We start from the raw sequence: 12,918 nt of genomic DNA, 5'->3' as shown, positions 1-12,918 counted from the left end.
CAAAATTTGCCAATTTGAAATCCATCCAGATCTTAACAAATTACATACATATTTTGCAGTCTACATGATCTGCATATTATTCTACACAATTGATACACGATAGCTACTAGCTTTCATAAAGTAAATTGATAAAAACGCACAGCATGAAATTCACCACGCATTTATGTTTAAATTCATAAAACAGTAATAATTCTATTCATACTCTGTGAATATTAATCACGTGAGTGAATGCCCCTCAGTCATACACAGAAGCAAACACACAGTGGGCCACACACTGGGTAGGTCCTGGTGTGGAATGTAGGGCATTGCCATGGCAATACAGCTGCCTGGAGGTTCTCATTGGCCATCCTCCTATTGACCAGCCTAGCTTGGCCTGCAACAAAACAGACATGTGTTAACCATGCATCCACACAAAATTGTGTCCAATTAAGAATAAGGAACAAGAACAAACCCAGAACCTTACACCAATAGTCTCTATGTTACAGCAACTTAAATAATGTGTGTGCCATGCTATCCATTTCTTGTCATTTAGATTGGAAGTTTACCTATTAGCATAAGGACAGTGACAGAAAGAGCAAGAGGGACATATTTTCACAGCAGCGACCTAAAGACGGTATGAACTCACGGCCCTCCAATGGATATCTCTGACAACACAGCTTTTAACAGAACTTTCCAAACTTTAATCATTTGGCCAATGAACATTGTGTAAAAATTTCATTTCAATTCCTGAGGTGTCACAATTTGTGTTAATTCTGCCTAGCTCTCTAATGCTATAAAAAGAAAGGTATTGAAAAACCCTGGAAAGCATAGATGGTATTTCACACAAATGAAAACAAATGGCTGTAATCTAATCGGATAGCTTTAGAAAATACCCAGATTGTTTAAACACATGTTCTGTTCAGCTTTTGGTGCACTTCACATTTCTCTGGAACACAGTTCAAGGCAGATTGATGGCATTGATGGGGGACATTACACTGGAGAAATACAAAAAGACAACGTGAGCAGTGTATGAGAAATACATTTTCTGAGCACAAATCAATCTTCTATGTTAACTGTTTAATGGAAAAATTAACCAATTATATTATTTAAGTAACTAGGACAGATCCTTTGGGAGACTTTGGTATAAGGTGACAGTTTAATTTTGGTAATTAGATCAAGTTTCAAGTAAAACTGCATAGATGTTGAACATTTTAGAGGACCATATTTAATAGAGGCATTCTTACAGATTTAATGATGTAGCCTTACACTTTAGGGAGTGTCTGCCTTGCCCACTACTCGTTTACCAAATAATGGTGGATGTTTCTTTAAGAATATTTACCTGTAATGTACAGTGCGCTCCCTGTTGTATGGACTATATCAAGGGATTTGTTTCTGTATTCGGGGCAAGTGCATTTAAGCAGAATTTAAATGCACGATAAATACAATCGGCACACCTGTAAACATTGTAACTACGTTATCACATGGGTTAGTTTACAGTGTTGAACGGATCACCCGTTGCTATCGTGCCGTGGGAAGTCCTCCGTAACTGGAATAATATTGTCTAAATGCGGACATGGGTGTTCCTTTGGATTCGCATCTGTTTTCGCTGTGCTCATAATTTCTACGCAGATTAAGGCACGCATGACATGCTTTCCCTTGTCTATGTGGATATGAACTTTCTTACAGCTTCTGTTTCGACGATCACATGTTGGATTCTGTCACTGTTTAATATCAAGATGCTCCACGCGAACATGTTGCGCCCTTACTTTTGGAAACAACAACAAAAACCTCGGACAGAAATGTAAAAATTTAACATTTTATACTTAAATCAAGGACCACACTTCTAAACGCGGAGCAGAATGGCATCGAAAGAAAGATTGTATGAGCTGTGGATGTTGTATTACACCAAGGTGAGTGGGGAAAGATGTGACACCTGTTGGCGATTGTTGTCTTCTGCCTTACTGTAACACTGTAAGGCAGCCAATATTTATAACTGACTGCATTATTTGGTGTTGCAGTCAGTTATAAATATGGGTGAATATGTTGGTACGTTTTCAGACTTCCGAAAGAATCTACGCGGAAAGACGAGGAAGTAGCCTATATTTCCATGAGAGGAGACTATTCAAACGTTTAATTGCACGAGCGAATTTGTAGGCCTATCTTAACTACTGTTCAATGGTGGTTCTAGTGTAGCCTATCCTACATTATACAAATTATGCCCGATTGAAGTGGAAGAGGTTGCCATGGTAAACAACACTCATTTCCAAATTATTTACCTGTGCGGGCAGGTGTCTGGCTACTTCCTGAATCTTCCTTCGACTTCTTGGCACAACTGGCGCAAACATTTGTTCCGTATTTGTGAATAAAGATCTAGGCTACTGGTCTCTTGCTCATTTTAGAATTGTTTTGTGAACAATGCCAGCGAGAGAGTTCTACACCTGCGCGTGCTAGGGATATTCAACCAATTTCAATTCCATTTTAGTTTCAAGCAATGGACCGTAAAGTATTTTTTTTGTGTGAAGAATAGTGAGTGATAGTTATTTGCTTACTCTAGTGGTTTACATTACTCGCTGCTCAGAAAACCTAAACTATATGTGCATCCCAAATAGGGGTCTCACAAACTACTTGCATACATTTTAAATAAACATTGCATCTATTTAAAGTGCAGTTTAGCCTACTTCCCGAGTGGGTTTTCTATAGCAGGGGGCCATGGAAACGGGAAGTACACTACTGGTGCAATTTATTTGATTCCTGTTTGGCTATGAACTGTCTGCTCGTTGGATAAAATATTTATTTTGAATTTTGTATAAGTGCCTGTCAGACCTCTTCGAAATACAACAGATTGTGTGGGAATTAATAATGCATTTTTCATTGATAATTTTTGCCATCTGCTTCATGCCTGAAGGACAATCCAGCCTTGGGCCAAACTTTTAAATTTCGACATGATTAAAACCTGTCAGTGAATAGAACCATGGTCTGTAACCCAGTCTACTATACCTTTACATAGGCTATTCAAAGGCATCAGAATGAACTGTGGTCAAAGCCAAATTACTTGTTCTGCTGACTGGTTTTACCAAACACTATATAGAGAAGCAGTACTCCCTTGTAGCCTTCAGTTTGGTCCACTGACTTGGTTGGTAGGATCCAGGAAAAGGTAATGTTAGTCACAAAAACATCCTTATCTAAGAGACTAGTTTTATGGCAAAGCATTGGTTTTTGTACTTCCTTTTGTTGTTTTTGTATTTGTTTTTGTACTAATACTAGAGTAAGGATTGTCTAGTTACCAGGAAACTTACTTTTCTTGTGCCCAGTCAGAACTAGGCTACTTCGAGGCAGATTAAAGTCAACAATTAACCATAGCCGAGTTGGGTGCACTGAGGTGTATTCATGTTGAATTCTTACAGTGCTAATAACAACAACAAAAATCACCTAACCCAAAGACTAAAATTTATATTTGTAAAAGCCTTATTAATTTAAAGGCCACAGTAACATCTTTAGTCCTAATTCTTCAATGCTAAGATCACTACATGGCTTGTGTGAGGGTGTGCCTGCTTAGCATCTGGTCATGACAGCTGTGTACCATATCTGTGAGGCTGACCACTTCCTATTGATCTGGATATCTGCTTTGGAGGACATGTGTGATGTCATCAAGCCACTTCCTCTCCTTGTTAACCTTTGTTGAGTGACACAGCAGTCCGTACTAGGCCTCTGCTTGACAATATTGTGTTGTTTGCAATGATACGGTAGTAAGTAATTTAGCATGCATCGGAAGGCTTGTACATTTACATTTAGTCATTTAGCAGACGCTCTTATCCAGAGCGACTTACAGTAAGTACAGGGACATTCTCCCTGAGGCAAGTAGGGTGAAGTGCCTTGCCCAAGGACACAACGTCATTTTTGCACAGCCAGGAATCGAACCAACAACCTTCTGATTAATAGCCCGACTCCTTAACCGCTCAGCCATCTGACTCCCTGTAAATGAACAGCCCTACCCACAATGCTGTAATAAAGATTAGACTGTAAGGGGGAGTGAACCGGAGAGCTTCATTCGAAGTGTTAAGTCTGGTCATACATAGGCCTTAAGTAAAAAGGAATGGCTTTGTGGTCTTAAAATAATGTTGCTGATGTGTTTTGTGGATGATTTCACAACATGGTAATTACCTAATGTAATGTTCAACATAATGAGCTGCAGCCGTCTTAAAGGATGACAGTATAGTTACAACATCCTCCTCGAACTATTACCTACCCCTCCTATTGACTCAAATATGACATTTAAAGCTTTTGTTAACAACTGGTAAGGCCAGTTAGTTTGAACAGTATTTCTCCAAATTTGAACATGTGTCTTTCAGTCTCTTGGATAATCTGTTATTTGTTTATAAATTGTTCATACAGTTATATTGTAATCCCCCCGCGACATCACTCACATAATACATCATCACAACGTTTTTGCATTGGTAAATCCACAGTGAATTAAACTATAATCAACCTTTTTTCATATAACAGTCACACACTGTTCTGTATTTAGACATTTGTTGTTAACTTTGTATCACTTTTAATCACTTCTATTATCAGTTTTCTCTGGTTCTCTGTTGACATAGCAATAAGAAATTTGGAATGAATGAAACAAATATATGTCAGTTGGTTTCTCTAACCTGCATCTCTGAACAGGGGCAAAAATAAACTCTTTGTCCAAGTCTTGAAGAGAAACACACCCATTAGGTATCCACCCATCATTAGAACAGCTCATTACTCTCTAAAGCCTGAACCTTGCATTTTGTTGATTGAAATTCTTGCTCTTGCATCATGCAAACATTCAGTCAACGTTTGAAAATATTCTCTGTAGAGCTATGAACTGTAAAATTGTACACAGGGTGAGCCAGTGTCTGGGAGCCTTTCTCTGTATCTTGAATCAAAACACTACTTGCTCTGGCATGTCAGTGATTGAGGATCTGTGCTTCCTCTGATTGTGCAAGAAATTCAGCACACCCAGATTCAGGACTCACGTAGCATCATCTGCTGGGATCTGTGCCACGTCCAGGAATGTTTTGATAGTTATATTTTCGGAGAAGGATTTACATCTCAGGCTTTTGAGAAACAATTGAATTAAGTGCACTCGTAGTTATAACACAGTAGGCTACCTTCATGTTTATAACACCCCAAGGTTGCCGATCCTTTGCACCTGGCCTGGAGTGCTCTCAGATCACTTGTATGGTTAGGAAGATATACAACAGATTTCAATGCTGTGGGACTGCATGTCTGTCCTATCTGAAATATTTTTATAGGCGATCAGCACATTTTGACTTCTGACAGGCATAGACACAGGATCTGATGGCTGAAACAGAGACTATGGACTTGTCAGCTCCTGTCAGATGGGGAAAGTTGCATTTTTTTCCAAACAACATAAATACCAACCTCCCCCCCCCCACACACACCACCACCCACACCCACGAGGTTGTAATTGGCACCCAACATGCCATGATTGTTCTTTCCCTCACTTAATAAAAATGCATTAAAATCCCAGATTGAAGACTCACAAATCAGTTTGCTAAAGGCTACCTGTTATTTGAGAGAAAAGATTGAAGTTTGGAGTACAGTATACCCAGGGTTTAACAACCACGGCACATGCAAAATAAATGAAAGCTTTAATACATCACTGATTCATTCCTTCAGCCTAAATATCCACAGAGTTTAATGTTGTCAATGCAGAATCCTCTATGCAGATGTCACGGTGAGTGTACGAGGGACGGACCCAAGTGTAGAGGAACAGAAGCAGGGTGGCGATAGCACAGACTACTTTCAAAACAAGAACATGGCGGGTATACTCACATAGACAGATGGTACACAGATTAGAGCCCGACCGATAAAGGATTTTTAAGGCCGATACCGATACAAATATTTGGTGATTTAAAAATCCGATATTCCGATATCGGCCGATATAAAGAAATATTTTAAAAATCCTGAAAAGCATAACAAAACAAACTGATTTCCCTAACTGTAGTTATTTGTAGTTTACATTTAGTCACTTTTAGCAGGAGTTCTTATCCAGAGTGACTAAGTACAGGGACATTCCCCGAGGCAAGTAGGGTTAAGTGCCTTCCCAAGGACACAACGTCATTTGACATGGCCAGGAATCGAACCAGCAACCTTCTGATTAATAGCCAGATTCCCTAACTGCTCAGCCATCTGACTCCTGTTATTATTTCCTCACTAAAATAATATGTTAATGCAGTTTCTGATAAATAAAATGTATAAAAATACAAACTTAAGATATGAAACTTGCAGTCTTAAAAAAAAAAAAAAAAAAAAAAAAAAAAAAAAACATTAATATTCATTTATCAATAGTTTGGAAAATGCCCAATATCGGCCGATATATCGGTCGGGCTCTAACACAGATACAACAACCGACAAAGACTTGACACAAAACAGGGACTTAAATACAAAACCAAACAAGACAGGTGACAACACTCAGAACGAATTAGCAAACTGACACAGACAAAATAGGGCATGGAAAACCAAGTAAACCAAAACATCTAACAGCACTGACGTGGCCGTGACAGCAGGCAAGGCACTGTGATCTGATTGGCTGTATAGACCATGACCCTAAGGGTAGGTGTTGGCCTTCCCGGCCTGATGTCCGTGGGGCCAGTTCAGCAGTGAGCGGTGGAAAAATGCCCGTTCTGGGCTATTAGGAGTAATTATGGAAAAGTCAGCGAGGGAACCAATGATCTCCCTGCCTAGGACAGGAAGCGGGTATTTTTAGTCTGTCGTCAATATGTGCTGGTTACTGTTAAGAGGATTGATAGTCTAACAGCCCTTGTTGTGGTGGAGCTGTACCATTTTCACGCCCCCCACCGCCTTGGCCACAGGGCACATGTTCAGTATGTGTCATTTAGTCATTGCTGGCCCATCAATGAGCAATATACTACCTCTTACTAAATACTATGGTTGTATATGTTCTAAACCTCACTCCGCTGCCACATGGCTCACTTATAGTGTATTTGCGTTCTTTGAATAGAGAAGCAGCTAATCTCAGTCTGGCCTTCAGCCGTCCTGTAATTGGGATCCAACATGCCTGTTGACCAACAGAGAGCCCAATCAGGAAACCAAAAGTGGTCTTTGTTTCTAGTGGGCCGGGGCAGGAAGCTGGAATGGAGCTGAATGCCAAGCAGCAGAGAGCAGCACAGCTGCCCAGGCCTGTATACCTCCACACTGACCACACAGGTGTGGGAGAGCACTGAATAATGGACAGACATCATGGAGTTAAGCACTTGTAATTGTACTTTTTGATCTCAGTACAATATGGATAAATGGCTTCAAAATGTTGAAAAGGGTTGATTGTCTCAATTAATTAGGGAGTCAGTCTTGTTTTTCTTCCAGTTCCCAGCGTGAGAAGTAGATAAATGGAGTAGAGTAGAGAAACATTAGCCCTCCAGTGGTTGTCAGCATGTTTCATTTAGTAATTTTAGCAGACGCTCTTATCCAGAGCGACTTACTGTAAGTACAGGGACATTCCCCCCGAGGCAAGTAGGGTGAAGTGCCTTGCCCAAGGACACAACGCCATTTGGCACAGCCGGGAATCAGGCCCGATTCCCTCACCGCTCAGCCACCTGACTCCGTTTCAGTCATATAAACTGTCTGGAGGTAATCACTCCAGCCGTCATAAGCAGATTGTCAACAGTAAGTCAAGGAACTTGGAGTTTCAGGGACTTTTTTCCTTTTATTGCACAGTATAAAATGAAGTTTTTTTAGGGGGAAACCAGGCAGGTGCAGTGTCGAAATTAAATCAATGTACTAGTGTACTTCCCTCCATATTGCTTAATGTTAACAAAATATTTATCTTCTTTTATGATGATACTTTATACTTATGGACTTATTGTTTGTTAGTTCCAGTTCTGCTTTTGATGGACGAGAATCTCAGAATAGTAACCAGTAACAGAAATGTGTTGTAAGGATCACAGACTGGTGCAATAGTATTATGGAGGGGGCTTGAGACAGAGCTAGCCCGAGTCACAATGTTGTGCTAATGTGTTGGTATTTGCATGTCCCTGTGATAAAGTTAGGTTTTCCCTCATGAGAGGAAAAATTGGGATCTAGAAGCAAGGATCATATCACCATTTGCCACAAGCCTAGTCCTGGTTTAACAATTATGCTAAACAAAAATAGAGAAATAGAGTATAGCCTTTTCTTTAAATGATCTTGATTGAAGATGTTTGAAATCTTGTGTTTGGGAATGTGGGAATAAGTCTGTACAGTTGAAAGGTGGAACGATGACTGCTGGTGCTGAATGTTATCTTTGGCAACACTGACATTGCTAACAATGGCGGGAGTCAGCTGAGAGACTTACAGTATTTGTTCACTAATTCAACTGCAAACATTGCGTCACAAAACATAAGGAGTGTTGCAAAGCTGGACCAGTTTTACTAATATCTTCTCTCCCCCTATTGCTCAGTCTGGCCCTGGCCATTAGACCAGATAGACTGTGTAAGATATGAAGCAACGGTTTATTTTGATATTTCCTTTATGTGGAGTGATTTTTAGACAAAAAGCAGAGATTATAAATATTTTGTATGACCATGTCGGTAAAAATAGAGATTCTGTGCACATGCCGAGCATTCCAGGTGATGAGTGTGTAATCCTTTCTAAATAAATATGGCAGGTGTTAATACATTCTATTTTGAGTTTTGGCCCCCTCACAGTGTAACTGCATCATCATATGAATGGCTCGACTGCCTTCTTGGCCCACCAAATCCTCTAGTGGTTAGTCTTAATGTACACTGAATATAGTGGTGGTTTATTTCACTGTCTGTGTTGTGTATCATCAATATAATTGTGTGTGGGTTAGTTATTTAAGGACAATGATGATGAGGATTATGAAGATGCTTTAAGCCCTTTTGATGATTGGGTATCTTGATGGCCATGTACCTGTACTGCACTGGAGATAAATGTTTATGTCTGAATCAGGGATGTTGACTCCAGTTAATGTTGACGTTTGCAGTTTCTCGTGTAGCCTACTTATCTAATTGCTTATGCGCAATCACGCAGGGCCACACTAGTCACACCATGTACCTTGTTTCCGCTTGTTCCGCCTTCACTACAGTAGTAATGATTTGAGCAAAAAAATAAAAATACGTTTGGAAATCTCTCAGAGACCCATAATGCTGATTCTACAGTATAGTTTTCTTGAATGTGGGTGTTTACTGGTGAGACCTAAAAAACATCACAGACTGCTCACAAATAGCTACACAGCCAAAAGAGGAAGGAGGCTGAGTTAGAGCATGGAGGAAATGTGTTTCGGTTAAAGTGACTAGGCGTTTCCTGGTTGCTTGTTTGACAGATAGAGAAAGACGTAGAGAGACACAGACAGCCACTAGTGCTGCCTAGGCGGAGATGTGCTGTTACATGTTTAGTGGAAGTGTACTGTAGCTCTTGGTCTTGACTACCATCCAGGAGGGTTCATCAGAGACCCCCTCCCTTGTTCAGACACTTGCAATGAGACATGGACTGGCCCACAAATCAACTGGTAATGTAGACATTCTACATAGATATGGAGTGATGGAATGATGGAGATCATTTTTTGATGCAGCAGTATGTCACATGGATACCTGGATTTTTGTCATGTTGATCTGAATATCCAGTTTGTTTCTCTGTGGTGTCTGAAGTCTTGGGTAGCGAGCTGCCTGCGAACCACTATGGTCGAGCTGCTGTTGACACTGGAGCCTGTTACCTCTGTGACCCTGAATATCAACCCTGTAGGGCTCATTTGTTAACGTCTTATGAGGAAACTCAAGGCAGTCGTCATGTGGTTTTGTTTGTTAGCGTTATTCGTGTGGCATCCCCCTGTGGGAACACGTCTTCTCTGCAGAAAAAAACAGTTGTTGTACCGCTGCGGACAAGCTGACCTAATGCACTGTGGCACGTTATGGCACAACTGTGTGCGGCTGGCTGCCGGTTGAGACAGTGTATCATCTTTAGATGTTTGCTGATGTTTGTTCTTTGACCTCAATCTGTGTTGCTGATCAGTTGTTCTCGTGAGACACGCCGCCTCTGTGTGGTGGCAAAGCCTCACTCTGACTCAGATTCTGAGAGAACAGAAATGTGTTCCTGGTGCTGTCTGAGGTTACTTCACAGTAGCTTCTTCAACAGCTAGTAAAAAAATATCTGTGTTTCATGCATTCAGCATAAGCATGAGAGTAATGAAAGTGTGAGTCATCTGTTGTTATGAGATGGGAGGAGTCAGATGGAGCTGGCACAGGGGCAGGATATGTAGGGCTGATTGAACTGATTAGACGGGTGATATTGTTACCACACCATAATTGTCACACATGTAAATGTGTCTGCATGATAGCACCATCCCAGGACATGGTCGACCCCAGCGGTCAGGTTTCCTGATTTCACACGTGGTTAATAAAATAACGTCTTGGTTTGGACAAGATATTATTAGGAAAATGATTATAGAATACTGTTTTGTCTACTGCTTAAGAAATGTTGTTGTGCTCAAGCGTTTCAAAACCTTGCATTGCCTCACATGTTCTCTCCGGTGACGTCACTATGCAGCAACATCCTGTTGGAGACTCTTCCTCAGGTTCAGTTAGTGATGCTATGTTTTCATACTGTGTATGGTATATCTACTACATTTCTCAGTGCTCATGGACATCCTGTATTGTGGTCAGAATAATGTAGAATGTAATGGAGATAGTATCAAAAACACCAATGTACATTCCTCTTCACTTTGTTTGTGTATGTGTGTGGGAGGGAGGGGGGGTGTTTATGTGTGTTTGTGTTCGTACTAGTGCTTGTGCATGTGACTTGTCTCTCTTATCTGTAGACTCATATCTCTGTTCCTCCTACTGCAGAAAGATGTGGATTACCTGCAGCAGTGGCTGGAGGCCTTTGTGGCATCCTTTGAGCGGCTCATTGATGTGCAGTCGCTGGTGCCCCGGCGGTAAGTGGAAGTTAATGTTATTCATCCACCTTTAACCAACTGCTAAAGCACAAACGTATACAGGTGTTTTATGCCCCACTACACTGGTGGAAGTCTGACCTCGTCAAAGGTCGAGAAGCACCAATGTTTATGAAGAGAAACATGAAGATCTAACTTTGCCCTCACTTGCCCTCTGGTCTTCCTCCATCCCCTCTCCTTCCATCTCTCCCATCTCCTCCCAGGGTGGAGGAGGGCTGCTCTGAGGTGCCCCTGCTGCCTCGTGAGGTCCTAGTGCTGCTCAGCACCCAGCTGTGGCACAGCGCCCTGCACCTCTCTGGGTCCGAGCAGGGCAACAGCACCCCTCACCCGCTGCTGCTCATCAAGTTCTTCATCATCGTCTGCAGGTAGGGGTGGGCACAGCTCATTGTCATTCTCATCTTCTTCTTCATCATCTAAGTCATCTACATCATCATAATTTTTGTTGTCAATGAAATCGTCTTTATAACCTTTATCAGCATTTTCATCATCAACAACTGCACAATTTGACAGCTTTTCTTCTGTGGGCAATGGCACCAACCCCAGTTCTAACAAACCTGAAACAGATTATCATCAAGCCAGTTCTTGCAGACAGGAAAGAAAGCAATTTTGGATGCTGTTAGTCATTACAATCTATAGTGAAAGACATGGATATTCATACAGTACCAGTCAAAAGTCTGGGAAAATGTGTCCAAACTTTTGACTGGTACTGTATGCATATTAACCATAAGGCTGACATCTGCTAACTAATAACTGTTCTCCTCACCAGCCTTCCTAATGACCTCAGTTCAGTCCTCTGATGATGGCAAAATTATGTTCACAATAATGATGCAATGAATAATGTGGAGTCAGGTGGCTGAGCTGTTAGGGAATCGGGCTAGTAATCTTAAGGTTGGCAATTTGATTCCCGGCCGTGCCAAATGACGTTGTGTCCGTGGGCAAGGCACTTCACCCTACTTGCCTTGGGGGAATGTCCCTGTACTTACTGTAAGTCGCTCTGGATAAGAGCGTCTGCTAAATGACTAAATGTAAATGTATTCATTTAGCAGACACTGTTATCCAAATCAACTTTCGGGGGGGGGGGAATTAAACCTGCATCCTTTGATCTGCAGTCAGATGCTTTACCACTGAGCCATACCTCTCCCCTTCATCTACGACTGAAGATACACAATAAAGAGATGGTACAGCAGATCTGTGATGATTTATGCTTTTGTGTGCTTTCAGGAATATGGAAAATATTGACCCTGACAAGACCCCTAGCTTTGTGTTTGAGACAATAAAGCTGTTGAATTTCTGCTTGACTCAGGTAAGGTCACAAACGTTGCAACCCCACACAATGTCTACAGCACACTTGTCAGTTTCATTGAGTAATCTCACACCCCATGTCCATCCTATTTATACACACAACAGTTTACAGAGAGCAAAGAAACAGAACTGGTTTAAAAAGAAAAGAGAAGTATGCTTTATACTTTATGCTCTTTGTTTTCTGGTATGTGTTTATGGTTGGCATTGAGGACACCTTGTGAATAGGAGTTTGGACACAATGTTCATGTTGCAGGCTGGCTCTGAGTGATACTGACTGTTAGCTTGTGTTTCAGCTGAAGAAGCAGCCAGAGGATCAGTCATCACTTCAATCAGTGGTCCAGTATGGGCTGCTTCTGTGTGAGAGTATCTATGACCCTTACCAGATCTGGAGGAGACGCCTGTCAGGGTAAGTGTGTGTGTGTGTGTGCTTGCAGTGTATGATTGTGGTTTGACATCCCCTGCTGTGTGTTGCCCTTTTTTCATGTGTGGGGGTTGATTACGACTTTTGTGGAGGGTGTGTGTGTTGGTCCTCCACCAACCCAACCAAACCTCTTAAAAAAGAAAACAACAGCCTCGTAAGATCTTGCTCTGATGAGGCTGTCAGGTTGGAGTCAAATGAGTCCACAGCAGGTCTAACAACTGCCATATCCAGTCTTGAACCAGTCCTTATGTAAGAA

General features: G+C 41.4%; 1 protein-coding gene across 4 annotated transcripts in view; it reads left to right on the top strand.

Moving 5' to 3' along the window:
- Positions 1-1,377: 1,377 nt before the first annotated feature.
- The window catches only part of nbeal2 (neurobeachin-like 2), a 36,397-nt gene continuing 24,856 nt past the window's right edge, over positions 1,378-12,918 (top strand). For 3 of the 4 annotated variants that reach the window (XM_067238836.1, XM_067238834.1, XM_067238833.1), the window contains exons 1-5: positions 1,378-1,889; positions 10,833-10,921; positions 11,143-11,304; positions 12,161-12,242; positions 12,535-12,647. In XM_067238836.1, coding sequence (XP_067094937.1) covers positions 1,839-1,889; positions 10,833-10,921; positions 11,143-11,304; positions 12,161-12,242; positions 12,535-12,647 — 497 coding nt within the window. In that variant the 5' untranslated portion in view covers positions 1,378-1,838. Of the gene's footprint in view, positions 1,890-9,408; positions 9,500-10,832; positions 10,922-11,142; positions 11,305-12,160; positions 12,243-12,534; positions 12,648-12,918 lie in introns of those variants that run through there. The other variant, XM_067238835.1, reaches the window with a different exon arrangement.

This window comes from Osmerus mordax, chromosome 6, assembly GCF_038355195.1.
Source record: "Osmerus mordax isolate fOsmMor3 chromosome 6, fOsmMor3.pri, whole genome shotgun sequence".
Taxonomy (NCBI): Eukaryota; Metazoa; Chordata; class Actinopteri; order Osmeriformes; family Osmeridae; genus Osmerus; species Osmerus mordax.
Note: the sequence above shows the minus strand (reverse complement) of the source record. Positions and strands in the feature narration are given on the sequence as shown.